The sequence below is a fragment of the Balaenoptera borealis genome, assembly GCF_965194805.1.
Source record: "Balaenoptera borealis genome assembly, chromosome: 21".
Lineage (NCBI taxonomy): Eukaryota > Metazoa > Chordata > Mammalia > Artiodactyla > Balaenopteridae > Balaenoptera > Balaenoptera borealis.
Genome location: NC_138880.1, coordinates 2,771,543 through 2,791,181, shown reverse-complemented (window position 1 = coordinate 2,791,181; position 19,639 = coordinate 2,771,543). Strand labels below are relative to the sequence as shown.

General features: G+C 44.2%; 1 protein-coding gene and 1 long non-coding RNA gene across 4 annotated transcripts in view; one reads left to right on the top strand and one right to left on the bottom strand.

Annotated features, from left to right (window-relative positions):
• The window catches only part of LOC309619599, an 88,082-nt gene that overhangs the window by 30,269 nt on the left and 38,174 nt on the right, over positions 1 to 19,639 (bottom strand). The window contains exon 2 of the long non-coding RNA XR_014239074.1: positions 10,873 to 10,918. This is a non-coding gene — a long non-coding RNA (uncharacterized lncRNA). The remainder of the gene's footprint in view (positions 1 to 10,872; positions 10,919 to 19,639) is intronic.
• Positions 1 to 19,639, top strand: part of LOC309619594 (uncharacterized protein) — a gene marked incomplete at its 5' end in the record, with an annotated part of 60,173 nt that overhangs the window by 30,832 nt on the left and 9,702 nt on the right. Inside the window, 3 exons of one of the 3 annotated variants that reach the window (XR_014239049.1) lie at positions 2,541 to 2,637; positions 2,738 to 2,824; positions 11,305 to 14,711. Coding sequence is in view for 1 of the 3 variants with exons in the window: in XM_082374897.1 (XP_082231023.1) it covers positions 2,541 to 2,637; positions 2,738 to 2,824 (184 nt within the window). Of the gene's footprint in view, positions 1 to 2,540; positions 2,825 to 5,217; positions 8,886 to 11,304; positions 14,712 to 19,639 lie in introns of those variants that run through there. The other 2 variants (XR_014239050.1, XM_082374897.1) reach the window with 2 other exon arrangements.

Below are 19,639 nucleotides of genomic sequence, written 5' to 3'. Positions count from 1 at the left end.
TTCCTTGCAGGTCATATGTTCTACCTTTACTTAATGGCATTTAAACACATTCCCAAACACCCATGAAACTGTGCACCTCAGATTGGGACTTGAACCCATGTGCCAGGACTCAAACCCAGCCAAAACCCCGATTGGGACTTGAACCCACATGGCCAGGACTTGAACCCGGCCAAAACCCACAGTCTTCCAACTGAGATCACACACCTGGTTTCAGGACTTAATGAAGCTCGGGTTCTTGATGTCTCATCGCGAAAAGAACTCAATGAGAGACAAAGTGATAGGTAAGAAGTGGATTTATTTAGAGAAAAACATTCCACAGACAGAGCCTGGGCCATCTCAAGGCGAGAAAAGGCACCTCGGTATGGGGTTGTCAGGTTTTATAGTGGTGGGTAATTTTATAGGCTAATGAATGGGAGGAGTATTCCAGCTATTTCTGGAAGGGCAGGGATTTCCAGGAATTGGGCCACCGCCCATTTTTTGGATTATGGTTGGCCTTGGAACTGTCATGGCTCCTGTGGGTGTGTCATTTAGCTTGCTGATGTGTTACAATGAGCATATACTGAGGCTCAAGGTCTAGTGGAAGTCGACTTGTCCACCATCTTGGACCCATTTGGTTCTAATCTTTTTATGTCATGTCCTCGGGCTATGTCATTCTTTCAAAAGTTGTGCCCTGCCCCCTCCCCTCCTGTTTCACCCAGGCTAGAAACTCAGTTACCTTGGGTCCTCTTTCTGTCTCACCTTCCACATTAATTTAGCTACTACATGTCATGAATTCTACTCTGAAATGTCTCTGGAATCTGTCACATTTTCCATCCTCACTGTCAAATATCATTGCAATAATTTTTAAGCTTTTCTTTTCCCTGCTTTTTCCCTGGTTCCAGGTATTTTTGTGGTAAGAATCTTTGCTGCAAGGAGTTTTGCTGCACAACTAATTGGCCGTAAGACAATTTTATTGTAAAAGATAAGAAGGACATAATAAAAAAAGATTAAAAGGACATAATGAAACATGAAAAATTAATAACAAAAAATTTTTAAGATTTTATTGTAAAAAATGAAAACACAAAAAAAAACTTGACTACCTTTAAAATGTGTAGATTCAGGGTTATAGTTGTATTGGGGTATATCTTAGAGAAAGTGATGATACTTTCTTTCTCAATGTTGATCATTAAGGATTCAGGATCTAATGTCAGACGTAAATTCTTTATGATATAAAAAAATTTGCTGCAAGTCTCTCCAGATTTCCCTGGAAGTAAAACAAACAGACAGGGACACTGCTAGTTTTCATCAGTATATGGAACATATGTAACCGCTGGAACATATCTGGGCTATATTGAAATGTTCCATCACATGCCTAGTCCGTATATTCCGCCAAATCAAGGAAGCCACATTCTGTGCCAAATACCAAAATTCCATCTACATCATGTTCTCCATTATCAAATGGCAAAACAATTCACCTTTTCAAGAAACTTACACTCATCGGGAATCACATAACTATTTCTTTTGAGTGGGTAGGAGGACCTTGATGCTTCTTTTGCCTCCAACCTCTAATATTGTTAATATTGATAAATTTTGTTAAAAGTGCAGGAGCGAACAAGCGGTGTATCTAAATCAGCCAAAGAATGGATCATTAACGCTCTTGAAGACTGTTGTGAATTACTAGGTGCATCTTTTATATTGTCTTTAATGGCACTGACACCAAACTGTCAACCAGCTGGTTTATCTTTTAGAGCAAAACTGTCCTACAGCCAGATAGTTGTGCAATGAAACTGCTTGCAGCAAAGACGTTTATGGCAAAAATACCAGACGTGCTTTCCCGCACCCCGCTGCATTCTTTATGTTGTGTATATATTTACATGCAAACAAATGGTATAACCATCTCTCTTGTTCCTGTGATTTTCTATTGTCTGATGAGATTCAAAGCTCTTACGGTGGCACCTTCCAGAGCTGGGCCCTTGTTTATCCCTTCAACCTCAGTTTTGATAATATCAAACCCCATTCAGACCTCACTCATTCATTCACGAATTTCACAAATTTTTATTGAACACCTGTAATATTCTGAGTGTTATTCTAGGTTCTGAGGACACATCAGTGAACAAAACAGACAAAAATGTCTACGTTTCTGGAGCTTATATTCTGAGGATGGGTTGTAGGTGGCAAATAATAAACTAAATAGGTAGAATATAGTGTTTGATAGTTATATGTGATATGAGAAAATAAAAAATAAGAGGATAGGGTGTAAGAGGAGGGATGGCAATTTTTCTGTAAGAGGATTAGGAAGGCCTACGGAGAAGGGTCATTGAATAAAAACTGGAGGGGGAGAGAAGTGTGGCTCGGGGAGGCTGGGGGGAGTGCTAGGCCCCCCGGGGGTGGTGGGGAGTGGGCAGTCGGGGAGTAGAAGGAGGTAGGAGGGATTGGGGGGGGTCAGATCATTCAGGGCCTTGGTCGGCCACAGTGAGGACTTCAGCTTTTACTCAGTGAAATGGGGGTCATGGGGGGTTTTGAGCTGGAGAATTACATGATCTGTCTCACCATATACGCAGATCGATCGCCCTGTCTGCTCTGCTGAGAATGGATTGAAGTGGGGCAGCCCTGCGAGAGATGATGGTGGCTTGGATGAAGGTGGAAGCAACAGAGCTGGTAAGACGCGATTGGGTTCTGGATCCTTTCAGTGGAGCCGAAAGGATTTGCTGACACTTTGGAGAGAGGATTACAGAGAGGATTCAATCGTGACTCCTAGGCATGTGGCTTGAGCAACTAAAGGATGCGGCTGCCATGACTAAGAAGAGGCAGACCATGGGAGGGGCCAATGGAGGAGGTGGAGAGGGTAAGAAGTTCAGCTTGGGGGGGTATTAGGTTTGAGATGCATGTTGAAGAGGCAGCTTGAGATGCGCCCCCTTCACACCTGGGAATAGCAGTGTTCTCACCTTTCCCTCCTTACCTCATTCCTTCGTGTTTATGTGGGTTTTGCACTTGCTTAAATGCACGTTCCTTTTGGCCTGTTGTGCACTTTACCTCTCATTGCATTGCATTGTAATTATTCTTTTATCTTTTCTCTTCCTTTCATCATACTGTCCTGCTACTCATCCTCAGCATAATGCCTGATACAAAATAATCAAGAAAAGTCTATCGACTAATTCAGACCTATTGGGGCCATAATCTCCTATGTTCAGTTGTTAGATTTCTTGATATATGTTGCTATTTTTTTCTCTCCCACAAAAAGAGCTGTTTGGCACACATTGTTTTAATCGATGTGAATTAAATTCTATTTTTGTTGGTGTGCTTTTTTTCATATTCCCTTGGGAATGCGATTTATCAAGCATGAGTAGTATCTGGCACACAGAGTCTCTAATAGCTTCCTTTTATTATTAGATCAATGATTGAATTCTTGAGAAAGGAACTATCTGGAAAGAGAATGCCCCAATTCCTTGAAAATGGTGCTAAAGAGAAGACATGGCAGTATAAACAATGAACAGTGAAGTTGCTTTGGGGGCACTAGAAGCCTTATTTATGGAAACTTGGAACCATTTTAAAGTATTTTTTTCAGCAGCCAGTGAGTTAGTTATGATAGTTTGGCCTCTGAATATTGGATGCATTTATCGTGTCTTTCTTTAGTGTTTGGCATATTTTAAAAGAAACATGAAGTAAACAACTAATTTTAACAAACAAATTCTCACCCACACCTCTCCACCTTCACCAGCTCGCCAGTCCCTCTCTGCACTCAGTTAACAGCTATTTTCCTCATTTTTTTTCAGAACTAAGCCTTCATAATTTATATTTATGTCTATCCTTTTTTTTTTTTACATAAATGGGCCCCTACTGCGTTATCTTTTCTGTCACATAGTTTTCTTTCACTTAACATATCTTAAGCATGCTTAAAAAGTTCTAGCATGTAAAATAGCTAATACATATCAGTATACTTTTTTCTCGTTAATACCTCCATAACATCCCACTGTATAGGTGGGCTATAACCTAATTTAAAACATCCTGCTGTTGAGTATTCACGGTTAGACATTTACTGTTGCAATAAAAAATGCTACAGTGAACAACTTTGTGTATGTACACACATATATATATCTATATATACAGATACATTAGCATTAAGTACAATAGGTATTTGTATGTATACATATTACTATATGTATTTGTATGTATATGTATATATAGGTATATATGTGTATACATACACAAAGCTGTTCGTATACAGGCTTCATGCTAATTATCTGTAGGGTACTTTTCAAAAGGGCATTTGCTGTTATAATTTTTGACATATAATTGACAAGTCTGAGAAACCCAGCAGGATACACTGGTGTCCACAAACACAGGCTGCACAAAATTTAATCAGGACCCAGGTTTCCATTATCAAAGCCTCATTAACCAAGCCATCCGCACTCATTTCGAGATTGCTGGCTGGCCAAAAAAGCAAGTAGCAGATGTTGACCTTGCAGAGGTTCACTTAATAGAGTTGAACTTGATTCAGATTCAGTCACTGCTTCCGCAGCCGTCAGGTGGGCCAGTAGTACCGCAGAGGTGAGGTCGTGGTGTGCACTGCCAGCTCGACGTGCAGGCGTGACTCACACCTTTGCCGTGAAAGGCTCCACTGTGTGTTTGATCCTGGGTGGAGTGGGGACGTGACTCACCTGCTGACTCAGCCCCCCAGCACCTCCCAGACCTGCTGATGGAACTTCCATGTGGGGCATTAACTCCGTCCCACCCTGCTCTCCAGCAAGTTGGTAAAGAGAGTTGCAGCCTAGGATGGCCTTTGGCTGGGCAGAATGCAGCTTGTCCTTGGGGTTCTCCATCCCCACCTCCTGCCCTCCACCCAACTACCCAGCTCCCTAATGTCACTTTAAATGTAAAGTGGTCTTTTAAGTATAAACCAACAAGTGTGGATGGGTAATATTGTGACTACACATTTCAGTTCAGTCTATGTGCTTAATTACAGGGATATAATTTATCTGAATCAATCCGCCAGCGTAAGTGCAGTTTGAGTCTCATCCCTCCTAAGCAGGGATATGGTAGCTTCACAGCCTGGGGGAGCGGACCTCATGTTTTGGGTGGGTTCTTTGTCCTCTGCTAAAGCCCCATGCTTCCCCTACCCCTTCCAGAGTCACTTCTGCACTTGCTCTGGTTGACAGGGTTATGAATGGTACAAGATAAATTCCGTGCTACCAATTGTTGGTCTTTTGGTTTATTCTTTTGCTTTCTCCTTCCTTTCAGGAGATGCCGCTGCTTCTCCCCAAATTTTCCCTTTTTCCTCATGCTCCTTGTGGTGTCAGCATCTGCATTAAATCAACGTCTGGTTTATGTTTGTTCAGATTTTTCTGTCTCGCAAGAGATTTTTCTGGGACTGGCTTTTTTCATGGCGGGAGAGGCTATTTCTCGGCCATTCAGGAAACGTCATTAGTGGGTCAGGAAAGACCGGCTTTTAGGCACAATCATCAGAGAGAGTGCTCCCTACACACACACACACACACACACACACACACACACACACCATAAAACGAGCCCTCTCTATGCTAAATACCATTTCTGCAATTTAAAAACCACTTGAGACTGGCAGAAAGGTCCCCTCAACACCTTCCCTGAATCCTGCACTTCATCCTCAGGCCGTCCTGCCCTGCGGTTTGGGGTGTTAGCAGATGGGAGGGATGGAGCAGATGTGCTTGAGTAGAAGTGAAGCCGGAGGGAGCATGTTTGTTTCATCATCTGGGCAGAATGTTGTCACAGGTGGGGCTGGAAGAAGATGGCTGTGATCCTGTCCCTTGGGTGATGCTTATTCTGAGCCATGGCTTTAATTTTAGCTGCCTTTCCTAAATTCTTCCAAATTGGCCAGTTAAAAGCACAATATACCATTTGCAGGAAGCATTTCTTATTTCATCCTCACCTCTTCAATTCATGCTCTGAAAGTGTAGCTTGTCAAGGAGAACCAAGGGCACAGATGTGCTACATCTCAACACACATTGACACTCACTGCCACATGGAAGCTCAGTTTAGGGGAAGGAGATCTGAGCAGGAGACAGGATCTTAGAAGGAGCCCCAGACTGTGGCCTTGAGGAGGTGAGTTAACCTCTCCTGCTCACCACCCACCCTGCCCCAGGCGCAGTCATCTGAAGGCAGGAGGCCAGCTCAGGCCTCTCACAGCCCCTTCTTTCTCTACGATCCAAGCACTTAGTTAATTTGTTATTGCACTAGTCCTCCCAAGAAAAAGAAAGAAGTACAAATAAGTGATTATCCAAGTCCCATGAGGTGAAGAAGATTACATTAATGGAAAATCTGCTGTAAGTCAAATGATGTAAGTCAGACCAGATGACTGTCCAAGCCCTGGGATTCCTTGAGTACATTACTTTTACTCAGAAACAATGGCACAAGAGAGGGAATATGAGGTCATGTAAAATGTGCTCATCACAGGGCCGAGAACACAGTCAGGCAACAAGAAGTGAGAGCTGCTATTAAAAATAATAATAGTTTTGTTGTTAACTTTTTAAAAAATTAATTAATTTATTTTTCGCTGCATTGGGTCTTCATTGTTGGGTCTTTGTTGCTGCACGCGGGCTTTCTCTAGTTGCAGTGAGTGGGGGCTACTCTTTGTTGTGGTGCGTGAGCTTCTCATTGCAGTGGCTTCCCTTGTGGAGCATGGGCTCTAGGCGCACAGGCTTCAGTAGTTGTGGCATGCGGGCTCAGTAGTTGTGGCTCACGGGGTCTAGAACGCAGGCTCAGTAGTTGTGGTGCACGGGCTTAGTTGCTCCACGGCATGTGGGATCTTCCCGGATCAGGGCTCGAACCCATGTTCCCTGCATTTGCAGGCGGATTCTCAACTGCTCTGCCACCGGGAAAGTCCCTGTTGTTAACTTTTTATAGAAAGTTCCTAATGTGATGTCATAGTCACGTATATTATCTGTCTATATAATTTCCACTGAGCAAACAGGAATATACTTTTAATTTAATATTGTATAGTATCTCTCCATGAAAGATGCCTCATTTGAACTCCTAAATCATGGACTAATTTTACTACAACAAATAAAAAGTTTAGGGACACATTTACTCAGGAGAACAGGACAGTCTAGTAAGAAGAGTATGAGCTTCGGGGCTGTCTGGAGTTCTTCTTGACTGCACAAATTAAGGACCTTGTAGTTAGACATGGTGCCGCCTTTGAAATAGACAATCCTCGGGTGTTACTCAGCACGCAAAGCCTCAGTTTGTTCCTGACCTAATGCAGGGCATCTGCCTGTGAGATACATGACCAAATCCACCCGTGCACCCCTTCACCAGGTGAGATGTGTAATCAAATCTTAAGGTGAACATCCACCTGTGCTCCTTCACCAGGTGAGATGCATAATCAAATCTTAAAATGAACAACCACCTTCACCAGGTGGTTGATCTACAATGTCAAAGGATGTGAAAGTCTTGGCTTGGTTTGTGCCTCAACCCAAAGGTGTAGAACACTGAATTTGATCCCAACTCTTCAGAAGCAAGATGCTTTCCATCTTGGTGGTCTCTCCCAGTCTGCCCAGCACCGTATAGCTGCCACCTCCCTGCCAAAGTGACCTGCCAGCGTCAGGCTTGGCCCAGGTGAGGATGCTTGCGGTCCACTTGGAGCTCTGTACTCAAGCAAGCGGGCTCTGGAGCTGGTTGCCTGCCCCGGGCCTGTGGTGCAGGCTACAAGGGGCAGAGCCGATGCTTCTGTGATGGTCATGGAGGTGAGAGCCACGAGGCCCTCCTCAGTCCTCACCCAGGGGGAGTCTGTCTGTCCTGCCTTGTCCTGGGGGTTCACTTTGGCCACCTGAGGCCATCACCAACTCACCCAGTACCTGCTAGTCTCTTCCTCCAGGGCAGGTACCATTTCTGTAAGAGCTCCTATCTTCCCAGTGTCTGTCCTTGACCCCCAAAGGCTGGTCCTTGAGCCAACTCCCTGATTCTGAGAACCACGGCTTCCTCGTGGCCCCAGGAGCTCCCCCAGGCAGATCCCATTCTGAACTAAACTTCTGGACTTGTGATTCAGGCCCTCCCCGACAGCTCTGCATGGTCTGGCCCCAGCTCCCTCTGTACACACACCTCCTTACCCTCTGCCCTCACTCCAGGCCCACTGGCCTTCCTCCTCATCCCACGGGGACCAGTTAAACTTGATCCTAGTTTTGATCCTTTGCAGTAACTGAGCCTCTGCCTGATGTGCTCTCCCGCCTAATTTTACATGAGTTGTTCCTTCTTATCGTGCAGATCTCAGCTCATATGTCACTTTTTCAAAAAGACCTTCCCTGATGACCCCAGTGTCTTTCTCATCACCCTTTTGAAAATCTTTCCAGAGCATTTACCAGTAACTGACACTTTCATATTTTCATTATCATGTGTGTCTTTGTCTGTCTCTGGCCTTACAATTTAAGCTCCACGAGAGCAGGACGTCACCTGCTCAGCCTGTGCTACATCCCAGCACCTGGGACGTCTCTTGGCATGTGGAGCTGCTCCGCAAACGTTTAGGAAATGAATGAGTGTTCACCCCACCCTGGGTGGAGGGAGGCCAGAGACCCCCACCCTGCTCATCCCCTCCTTGGCCGCCGCATGGCCACCTCAGCTCACAGCCCCTACCCCGCTGGGCCTGCCTAACACCTGCAGGTTTAGGCTGCACAGTGTAAAAAGATGTCCTGCATTTTGTCACAAAAGCACCACTCTTCTCCTTTTTAAAACAAAATTCAAACACAGCAATAAAAGATCGAGCCTTATACTATATACTCATTTCTTCAACACATGGTTAAAATTCTCCTTTCTAACTTTTAAAAGTTGGTTTATCACGAATAAAGCAAAATCACCTTCCAGGGCATCCTCCATACTCTCCCTCTCTGCCTGCCCCCCCTCCCTTGGCAGAGCCTGAGGGCCCCCATGTAGCGCGGAGCTGGAGCAGAGACACGGGGAGAAGAGCTGGGGGGTGAGGCGGAGGCACTGCTCACCCAGCGGGATGGGCTCCGAGCGTGTGTGCCAGGCTGGGTGCAAACGCTGGGAAACTGAGAACCGTCCCCCGTGAGGGCGGTAATGGATGACAAGCTGGGTTGGCCTGAACCAGTGAGAGAAACTGCACGGCCCCACTTGAACGAGAGGCTTAGCTGAGAACTGCTTGAAAACAGGCTGGAAAGCCAGGCTGCCAGGCTGCCCTAAGGGGCGTCGAATCTCACTTGGATGCTCCAACCATACAGCCCACACATCCAGGACCACCCTGGTCTGGAGTAGGGAGTAAGGTGTAGACAGTGCATAGAGAGTGTCAAGGGGAACCAGAAACGAGATTCAGGAACCTTCAGATGAAATCCAACGCATGTACTGAAGTCTTATCTGTAATTCTAATTCCTAACAATGGTATAAACTTTGCACCCTATGGGGCATTTTCTCTACATTACCTTGCTGACCCTTATAACAATCTCATATAGGAGGCAGAGCAAATAATATCATCCTTACAGTCGAGAAAATGGAAACTCTGAGTGGTTAAGAAATTGACCACAATGTCATAGGTGTTGTCAGATTCTCTTGTGGGTTCAGTAGGTTCAACTGAGTCTAAGAAACCACTTTTCCTAAGTTTTAACTTTGAGTAACTTATATTAGCCTAAAGACCTTGCCATTAAAATGGTAATTATTCATTTTATAAAAAGAATCTTAATTTATCAAAAGAATATATGACTTGTTTAAATAACAAACTCCTTTAAATGTAGGCTAAAACGTTTTAAAATATCTTTATTGATGTATGTGCACTGGTGCATTTAAATGATCAGATTTATTGTATAAATTAAATAGGCAAACTAGAATATGTAAGGAATTCCTATAAATCAATAAGACAAAGCAAACAAAATAAAAATGGACAAAAACTTTTACCAGCTGAGTCATGGAAAAGGAGGCCCAGAAGCCACACAAATACCTGCTTGAGAAGGAGAGCTAGTCCCCCTCCCCCCTTCCTCCTGGACACATAGTTGCCCAGCCAGGGACCATGACTCCCAGCGCCTCCTAAGGACACGCCTAACTTTTGCCAATGGAACGTGAGTTGAAGGAGTGTGTACAGCTTCTGCCTTATTTGCCTGTAAGACAATTGCTTTCTCAGAAACTCTGTAATTTTTTTCCAAAAGTTAGTGTGTGACAACTACCCAACTTCAACCATGGGGACGAGGAGGATGACCTAAGGGATGGCAGTGTGACAAAGGGAAGGATCCCTGAATACCAGCCTGACCACCCAATGCAAGGTGGTTACGCAAGAGAGAACTACTGTACTTGGTGCCTCTTTGTTACATCAGCTTAGCTTTACCCTAACTAATACAATGTTCAACCTAACTAGTAATTGGGAAATGTGGGTTAAAATGAGATGTCATCTCATGCCCTAAGGATGGCAACATTTTAAAAGTCTGATGATACTAAAAATCGGCAAGACTATGGGAAATGAGAAACCTGCATATAGTTCTGCCAGGAGTGTAAATTGGTATAACCACTTGGAGAACAATTTGTCAATATTACTGAAGTGGAAAATGAGCTCCCTACAGTCTGTTCACTTCACTTCTAGGGACAGTAAACTTGCATACGGAGACTGTCTGTAGGGTGATTCCAACATCACTTTTATTAGCAAAATCGAAAGCAACCTGTAAGTCCATTAATAAGGGGATAGATAAATAAGCTGTGATATTTTCACATAACTGAGCACAATCAGCACTTAAAGTGGATGCACTGCCTCTACCTGCATCAATATGAATAAATTTCAAAAACAATATTGAAGAGAAAAGAAAGTTGAAGACTATGTACAATATGATAGCACTAGGTAAAATTCAGAGTAGGCAAAGCATAAGGATGTACTGCTTTGACTACATATATATATGGTGAAAGTATAAAAGTGTAATCTGGAAGAATACATACCAAAGTCTTGAGATGGTTGTCTCTGGGGAAGGAAGGTAAGATGGATCTGTGGAGAGAAACAAGGAGGGTTTCAACATTATTCACAACGTTTTATTTCTTTTGTGAAAAGATGTCATGCGAAAATTGTTAACATTTGTTCATTATGGCTGTTGGGTCCGCTCAGTGGTGAGCTACAGCTGGATCACCCCGGGAAGGGTAGATTGTGTGCAGGTCCTCCCAGCTCCCCAGTCAGTGATATCACTGTGATAGCTGGAAGTATTCACACCAATTCACAGAAATCAGCAAGTCCCACAAATCAGAGCTTTGTTTTCCTCTTGAGACTTGGTTGTTAACATTGACCACTGGGTACCTACTAAATTAATCTTGGAACTTTTAAATATTTTTTAAACTTTTCAAAATATAAAAATTAAAATTCTATATCTAATTTTTCAGGATTATGCTTTTTGCACAAAGCATCCTGAAGGTGTGTCTTGCTGGTGATGAAAAAATAAAGCATCTCTCAGAAAAAGCCAACCAAAGGTCAGGCTTTTGAGAAAACCTGGTTCATTTGGGTTGGGAGAAAACTTTGGACCTTCTACTTATTACACATTTTCAACAGCTAATGTCTTCAAATCATATATGACATTCCCTATGTGATAAGAAGCTTCCTGCCTCTTTTTTTTTTTTTTTTTAATTTATTTATTTAATTTATTTACTTTTGGCTGCGTTGGGTCTTCTTTGTGGTGAGTGGGTTTCTCATTGCGGTGGCTTCTCTTGTTGCAGAGCCCAGGCTCTAAGCCCAAGGGCTTCAGTAGTTGTGGCTCGCGGGTTCTAAAGCACAGTCTCAGTGGTTGTGGTGCGTGGGCTTAGTTGCCCGTGGCATGTGGGATCTTCCCGGACCAGGGATCGAACCCGTGTCCTCTGCATTGGCAGGCGGATTCTTAACCACTGTGCCACCAGGGAAGCCCCCCTGCCTCTTTTCTAAGAAGAAAACGTCTTTCACAGCTGCTAGAATGCCTACATTTACCTCCAAACTCCAGGTGTCGACACAAGTTTGAATCCTACTTGTGTAAAAATAAATCTGGTTTAAAGGGTTTACAATGTGGCCTTGAGACCCCACCTGGTTTGAGCCAGCCTCTGCGTCCGTCACCTTGGGAAATGGGACTCACATCCTCTGCACCCCACATCGGGACAAGTGGCCACATAACGAGGGAGGACTGTGGGAAGGGTGTTTGACTTCAGTTCTGTCATTAAGATTCTGGGCTTTTGATCTTCTAATCGTAGTACCAGGTGACAAAGGTGACTTATTCCTCATTAATCACACACAAATCAATCCTTGGAATGATTATTTTAAAATAATTTTCCATTTTTGTTATTAAAAAGTAAAACATTAAATGCAGAAAATAAAATCATCCATTCATAATTTCATGACCTAGAGATAACAACCGTTAATAGTTCAATAAATAACTTTTCAGATTATTTTGTCTATTTACTTTTTTTTCTAAAATAATATTAAACTATATACACCGCTTTAACTAGCCTTTTTCACTTAAGACTCTACCGTTAACTTATTACCGTGTCATTACATTTTTTTCAGATGTGTTTTTTTATAGCTATATAGCTTTATATAACTGTAATCAAATTTATTTCACCCATTCTCCCATTGTTAAATATTTGGATCATTTGTTATTCTTCCATATAAATAAGCATAGTTTAAAAAAATGAGTAAAAAAGAAAAATTAACAAAATTCATCTTCACTTCCATAGCTGATGACTTGGGGCAAAGTAATTAACTTTTCCTGAATCAGTTCATTTTTCTCTGAAATAACGGTGTTAATTCCCAAGTCGTAGAGTCATGGCTGCTGCATTTCCTGACTCTACAGAGGTCTTCCTGCTGTGTGTCCAACCTTGTCAGCTACTGAACTCTTCTGACTGAGGCTGGCTGGCTGACTCATCAGCTAGGGGGGCCCAGAAGGGGAGGAGAAGGCTCAGGGTTTGGTGAGCTGGGTGCTCAGGGAGGCTTGGCTCCATCTTCACCCCGTTACCCGCACCTCTGGGCCTCCCTGAAGGAAGGACTTCCTGCCGCTGCTGCGTACTCTCAGCAGACAGCCTTCCGCTGCCGGCCGTCAGGGTTACTCGGCTGCAAAGAGCTACCTCATTCAAGGTCCAGCCTTTCCCGGGGCAGCCCATACCCAGTGACTGACAGGGGGGTGCATGAACAGCCAACCATCTGGCCCACCCCAGGACGGCTCGGACAGGTGATGTTCGCTCCAAAGCTCCCTGGCGGGGGGGTGGGGGGGTCAAGGCTGCTGAGGCTTGGCTGCCCTCCTCCTTCCGCAGGCACTGAGCGCGTTCCCCAGTGAACACCCAGTCTGCTTCCTGGAGAACCCACCCCGTGAAGCTGGTACCAGGACGGGGGTGACAAAAATAATGTGGGGTTTGGAACCGGTTCACTTGCTACCTGACTTACCTCTCACTGGTGCTGAGTCAAGCACGAATAGCCCCTGCCACAAAGCGGCTCTTGGTAGTGGGTTGACGAGTGTCCCCAGAGATTCACGTCCACCCAGAACCTCAGAATAGGACCTTACTTGGAAATAGGGTCTTTGCAGATGTAATTAGCTAAGGATCTCAAAATAAGATTTAGGATTGGCCTTAAATCCCATGATGGCATCCTCGCCAAGGGGAAGCGGGGAAACCTACAGACAGAGAGATGTAGGGAAGAAGGCGTGTGAAGATGGAGGCAGAGACAGGAGCGATGTAGCCACAACCAAGGAGCGCCAGGAGCACCAGAAACGGGAAGAGGCGAGGAGAGTTCTCCCCTCGGGGCTTCAGAGGGAGCCCGCTCTGCTGACTCCTTGATCTCAGACTTCTGGTCCCCGGTACCAGGGGACAACACATGACTGTTGTTTAAGCCACCCAGTTTGTCATGGCGGCCCAGGGAAACTAATGCCCGGTCTAGTCGTTAAAACTTTTGCCAGTGACCAGTTGAGAGGGTGGAAGGAAATGCTGGTGTAAAGTGCCAGATGTGTGAAAAGTTTGGAGGAAACAGCAACTCTAATGACAGTGGAATTCAACAGCTATTACTATGGCAAAGTCGACACTCGTCATGAAAACCTGCGAGCGATTTACGGTGATGGAGAGTCAATGTGGAGGCCAGAGGCCTTCCTTACAACAGCAATGAGGGTCTCACCTCCCAGAGGGAGAAGGCAGAGAAAGATGACCACCAGGCTCAGGACCTAACCGTCGGAACAGCAGAACCAAAGAAGGGGAAGCGTCCAGCCAAGGACCTCTGGGATGGTTTCAGCTCCCCCTTCAGTCTTGAAACTCCTAATTCCCCAAACCCTCTGGGCCTGCAGAAGCAAGCCACCCTCCCTATAAAGAGCGGCCCTCCTGCCCCCTCACCGCCGCCTTGCAGGCAGTGCAAAGACCTCCACCCACAAGACACGTGTCCCATCAGGACCTGCTCCCACCCACCTCTTGACCCTAGTCCTATAACTGGGGTTAAGCTTCAGCGTAACTCAGCCCTGAGGATACGGCATGAGCCTGCGTGTCTCACTCTTCTGTGGTTTCACTGGACCACAGCTCTCGGGAGTGGCCCCGGAGAGACTCCCGACAAACCTCCGTTCCGGCGCTGGCTCTGTCTCGGGACATGATCCGGGAAACCCTGCCTAAGAGAGTAAGCACTGCCGTCGTCCACGGAGTCTGGCTACTCGCATACAACTTCATGTTTTTAAATAAGTTTCTATGTATTAAGAAAGGAAATTGGGAAGAAAGGGGGTGAAACTGACACCCCTGAATCCGCCAGCAGAGGGACAGCTCCGAGAGCCCCATAACTGGTGTCTCCATCCTCTGTGCTACAGGTCAGTTTATCAGTGAATTGAAGAACACCTGACCTATAAAAGCTCTGTGTGCACTTACAGTTTGCTGATTGAAAGCCTGCTTGACACTAAAAGCAGGCTTTGCGCACCAAAGCCTTCTTGCATGTTGGAAACAAAGGGCTCTCAGGAGAGTTCGGGTTTACAAAGGCACATTCGTGCTTGGAGATTTATGGGTTTAGTTTCTTCAATTAGGTCATCTCATCTCTAGGTTGTAGATCAGGAGCACTGAGAACACGCAGGTAAGGTCCTGGAACATTTATTGGGATTGATGACCATTTCTCGGGTACCTGGGAACCACTCCAAGGGAGGAACTGGATTTAAAGTCCAGGCGACAAACGAACAAAAAAAAAACAAACAAAAACCCCTGCTTTTGGGACTTCCCTGGCAGTCCAGTGGTTAAGACTCTGCAATTCCAAGGCAGGGGACATGGGTTCAATCCCTGGTCGAGGAACTAAGATCCCACATGCCGCGCAGTGTGGCCAAAAAATAAAAAATAAATAAATAAATTGGACCTCATCACAATTTAAATAAATAAATAAATAAAGTCCAGGCGCCGTGCACTGTGCTGTCCCCAGTAAGACTATCTGGGACTGGATGGAGAGAGTTAAATAATTTCTTAACACATCAGAAAGCAAATTCTGATGGTGATAGGACCCTGAGGAGAGCTAGCAGTGATGCTTCTACTTTAAGCTGAAAGGCTCTGGCGGCCTTGAAGTCCGGTTAAGGAAGCACAGAGGTGCTGGCACAAAAGAAGCTTAAGAGTTCAGGCAAAAGGGCTTCGTTCTGTGAAATCACCAAGAAGGTTAATAAACGACCCAGAGAATGGGAGAAAATAATTGCAAATCCCTTATCTGATGAGGGACAGGTGTTAAGAATATACAAAGAACTCTTGGAACTCAATAATAAAGAAATAAACAACCTAATTAAAAATGAGCAGTCTTTGCATAGATATTTCTCCAAAGGAGATATACAAATGGCCAATAAAGATGCTTAACATCATTAGCCATTAAGAAAGTGCAAATCAAAACCATTAAGGATGCTAGGATCAAGAAAGATAATTACAAATGTCAGTGAGGATGGGAGAAATTGGGAGCCCTGTACATTGCTGATGAAAACGTAAAATGGTGCAGCTGTTCAGGAAAACAGTTTGCAGTTCGTCAAAAGGTTAAACATAGGGCCACCACACGACCCAGCAATCCCCTCCTCAGTATATAATCAAGAGACATGAGGGACTTCCCTGGTGGTCCAGTGGCTGGGACTTCGTCTTCCAATGCAGGGGGTGTGGATTCGATCCCTGGTTGGTGAACTAGGATCCCACATGCCTCTCCGCCAAAAAACCAAAACATAAAACAGTAGCAATATTGTAACAAATTCAATAAACACTTTAAAAATGGTTAAAAAAAAAAAAGAGAAATGAAAGTGTATGTCTACACAAAAACCTATACACAACGTTCCTAGTAGTCCCAAAGTGAAAACAACCTAAATATCCATCATCCAATGAATGGATAAGCAACATGTGGTCCATCCATACAAAGGAATATTATTCAGCCACAAAAAAATTATGAAGTACTGATACATGCTACAGCACCCGTGAGCCTTGAAAACATATGCTAGGTGAAAGAAGGCAGTCGCAAAAGACAACATATCATACGATTCCATTTCTAGGAAATGTCCAGAATGGGCAAATCTAATGAGACAGAAAGTGGATTAGTGGTTGCCTCGGGCTGGGGATTGGTTCATAGGGAGAGACTGTTAATGGGTACAGGGGTTCTTTCTGAGGTGACAGAAATGTTTTAAATTTAGACAGTGATGATGCTTGCACAATTCTTTCAATATGTTAAAGTCATTGAATTGAATTGCACACTTTAAGTGGGTGGATTTTATGGCATATGAATTATATCTCAATAAAGATATTAAAAAAATTTAATGAATTTCATTCCATTAAGACTGCCCTATCCATTTCTTCTGCGAGGAGAAAAGGAGCTATTGAATCTTAGTCTGCCTGTCTGGGAAAGTCTGCCTGTCATTCTACAGCTGAGGTTTTAGTTCCTCGGTGTATATTTTCCATGCAGGCTAGAACTATATATGTATGACAACTTCCCAATCAGAAAATTTACAAGGATGGGAAATTAATGTGAAAAAGCCTTTTCAGGGCTGTTGCTTGGCTCGGTGGTACCTTTGCTGCAGCAGGAATATCCCCTATGGATCTGCTTCTTTTCCATTCTATACTCCTCATGTCTTTGTGGTGGGTCACATTATATTTCAGCAGATATTCCCTCTCACCTCCAAGTCTGTCCTACCTCACCCCTCCCCCACACCAGGAGCAGTGCATTTCCCAGGGAAGTTGGGTTTGGCTGGGTGGGTCGCTTTGGCTAATTGAGTGAGGGAAGCAGTGGCCCCTGCTTATCCCAAGTGGATGCTGGAAAACGCGTTGAGAGAATTCCCACCAGCCCTCTGATAACTACCACTGTGGGAAGTGAGCATACAAGATAGTGTCTCCCTCAGCATGAGTCCCAGATGGAGGTCCCAGATGGGGCAGAATGGAAGCTACCCGACTGCCCATGACTGCAAGGGAGAAATAAGTGCTGCAAGCCGCTGACATTTTCTTTACGCAGCATTATCACAGTGAAAGCTGACTGATACAACCATCACTTTATTCATTCAGAAAACATATTTGGAGCACTGCCATGCATTAGATTTCATGGTTATTCTTTAAGGAATAAGACAATCTCTTCTATTCTCAGGCACCTTTCCATCTAGAAGGTAAAATAGGAGAAGACACAAATAAACAAAATACAAAATATGTGGTGAGTGACACAAGAAATATAAAATGTAAGAGCTGTAGAGCAGAAAGAGATTATTTCTGACTCAGAGGAATCACAGAACTTCTTTAAAGAGGTGACATTTCCATAATCAGTTATTTTAGGAAATGAATACCCAATAGTATATAGATTGCTTTCACCGGGTGCCACTGTAGACAGAGGACAGCTGGAGAGCTCCTGCTTTCCCCACAGGCGCCCTCTGCCCTGGCTACAATGTAGACAAGCCTCTGGGGCTGATGTCGCCCTTCAGAGCAGGAGGAAGGGGGCAGGGAAATCATAAAGTGACTGGGAAAGCCCTGCGGTGATAGTTTTAGTTGAAACTGACTAGATTTTCTAGATTCAGGAAGGATGGGGGCTTAGGTAGACTTGAGTTTTAATTATAGGAAAATATAGGCAGTTAGGTTTCTGTGCCCCTGAATGTCACACACTGCACACAGGAAGGGAGCAGCTCTTCCAAATGAGGCCATAATCTCAGAGAGCCAGATGCTTGGGTTCTTGCCCAGATGTCTTGTTCCTTTAGGTAACTGTTCCATTTTATTCCATTTGCTAAAATAAAGTCTGACGAGTTTTCCATATATTGTGCTGTGACCAAGAGTCAAGAAGAAACATCAAACCCCAAAGAAAAATCAACACCCTTGCTTTTTTCTATATTGAAGGCATGCTTTGGAAATGAGGAAGTTCCTCCCAAATGTTTCCATTAAAACATCTCTACCCACACACTCCACATTTTTTTTTTTAAGTACATTTGTAATGAAGAAAACCTGAATGTACCTTTAACACAATGTACTAAAACAGACCACACACACGCTGAAAGACTCAAAACCATGGTGGAAATTACACAGGCATTTTTGACAGTCTGGATTTTAACTTTTACTTCGGTACATTTTTATGAAGTCAAAATAATAGGAAAATACGTTCTCCAGTTTCTTTCAGTCAATTTTAGGATAATCTCTAGGTCTCCAGAAGGTTTCAGTACAATCTCCTGCAACTGATTTTGGCATCTCCAGCAACACCAGTGGGGAGCACTGGGGTGGCCCTGGGTCGACTCCTGGCTCCACCAGGAATTCCCCTGAGGCTCGGGCAAGTCCCTTCCTGCCTCTGGAGCTCATTTCCTCATCCTTGAAATGCATGGGCCTCTAGATAATCTTTAGGCCCTTTCCAGCTGCCACTCTTTGATTCCACTTTTTTTTTTTCATGAAACTTTTAGATTCATAGCTTGACGATTGAATCCTTTAGAATTAAAAATATTTTTCTCCGAATAACATATGTTTTGTTCAAAGTCCATTGGAACTAATTTTATTCATCTTCCTACGGGTTGATTCAGAATTTATCTCTGTAGTTACACACACACAAAGGGGGTGTTAATGCTGGAAGAACCACGTCATCTTCTGCAGACTTGCCTCTTAGATCAGTTAACTCTGCCTCGTAGATTACAAGTGACTGTGGGTCACTCAGAGAAGAGAGAGTTAGCGGGCTTTTCCATCAGGAAGAGAAGCAATAATATTTCAGCAGATACTGCTCAGTACAAACCACTGCCTAGTCCTTTTATTCCCATGGAGCTTTATTGGCAGATTCAAAGGTAGAGTTGAGTTTGGGGCAGGTAACAGTATTGGTAGTTTACATTCAAGCACAATTTTTGTGAGTGCTTATTATGTGCCAGACACTGTCCTGAAAACTTCCCATGAGTCAATTAACCCTCAAAATAACCTCACAAGGTAATATTCTTACAGATAAAAATACAGACACAGACAGGATAGGTAACTTGTCTAAGGTCTCAGCGTAAGCGGCAGGGTCAGGATTTGAATCTAGACAGAGCCCAGCCCAATGAACTGGACAAAGTCTGTCCCCGGAGCTCAAGGGCAAACTTGGAGACCAACTCAAACCACAGGGCGGATGTTTGGAATTGGTGGGGTGGGGATGGAGTTTACTGTATTTAACCTGCTTTCTTTCTCTGCCTCGAGGGGATTTAAATTGCTGCCACATGAATGTCAAAGGGAAAAGAAAATATTAGCATTTAAATTCTGACATTCAGGGCTTCCCTGGTGGCACAGTGGTTGAGAATCTGCCTGCCGATGCAGGGGACACGGG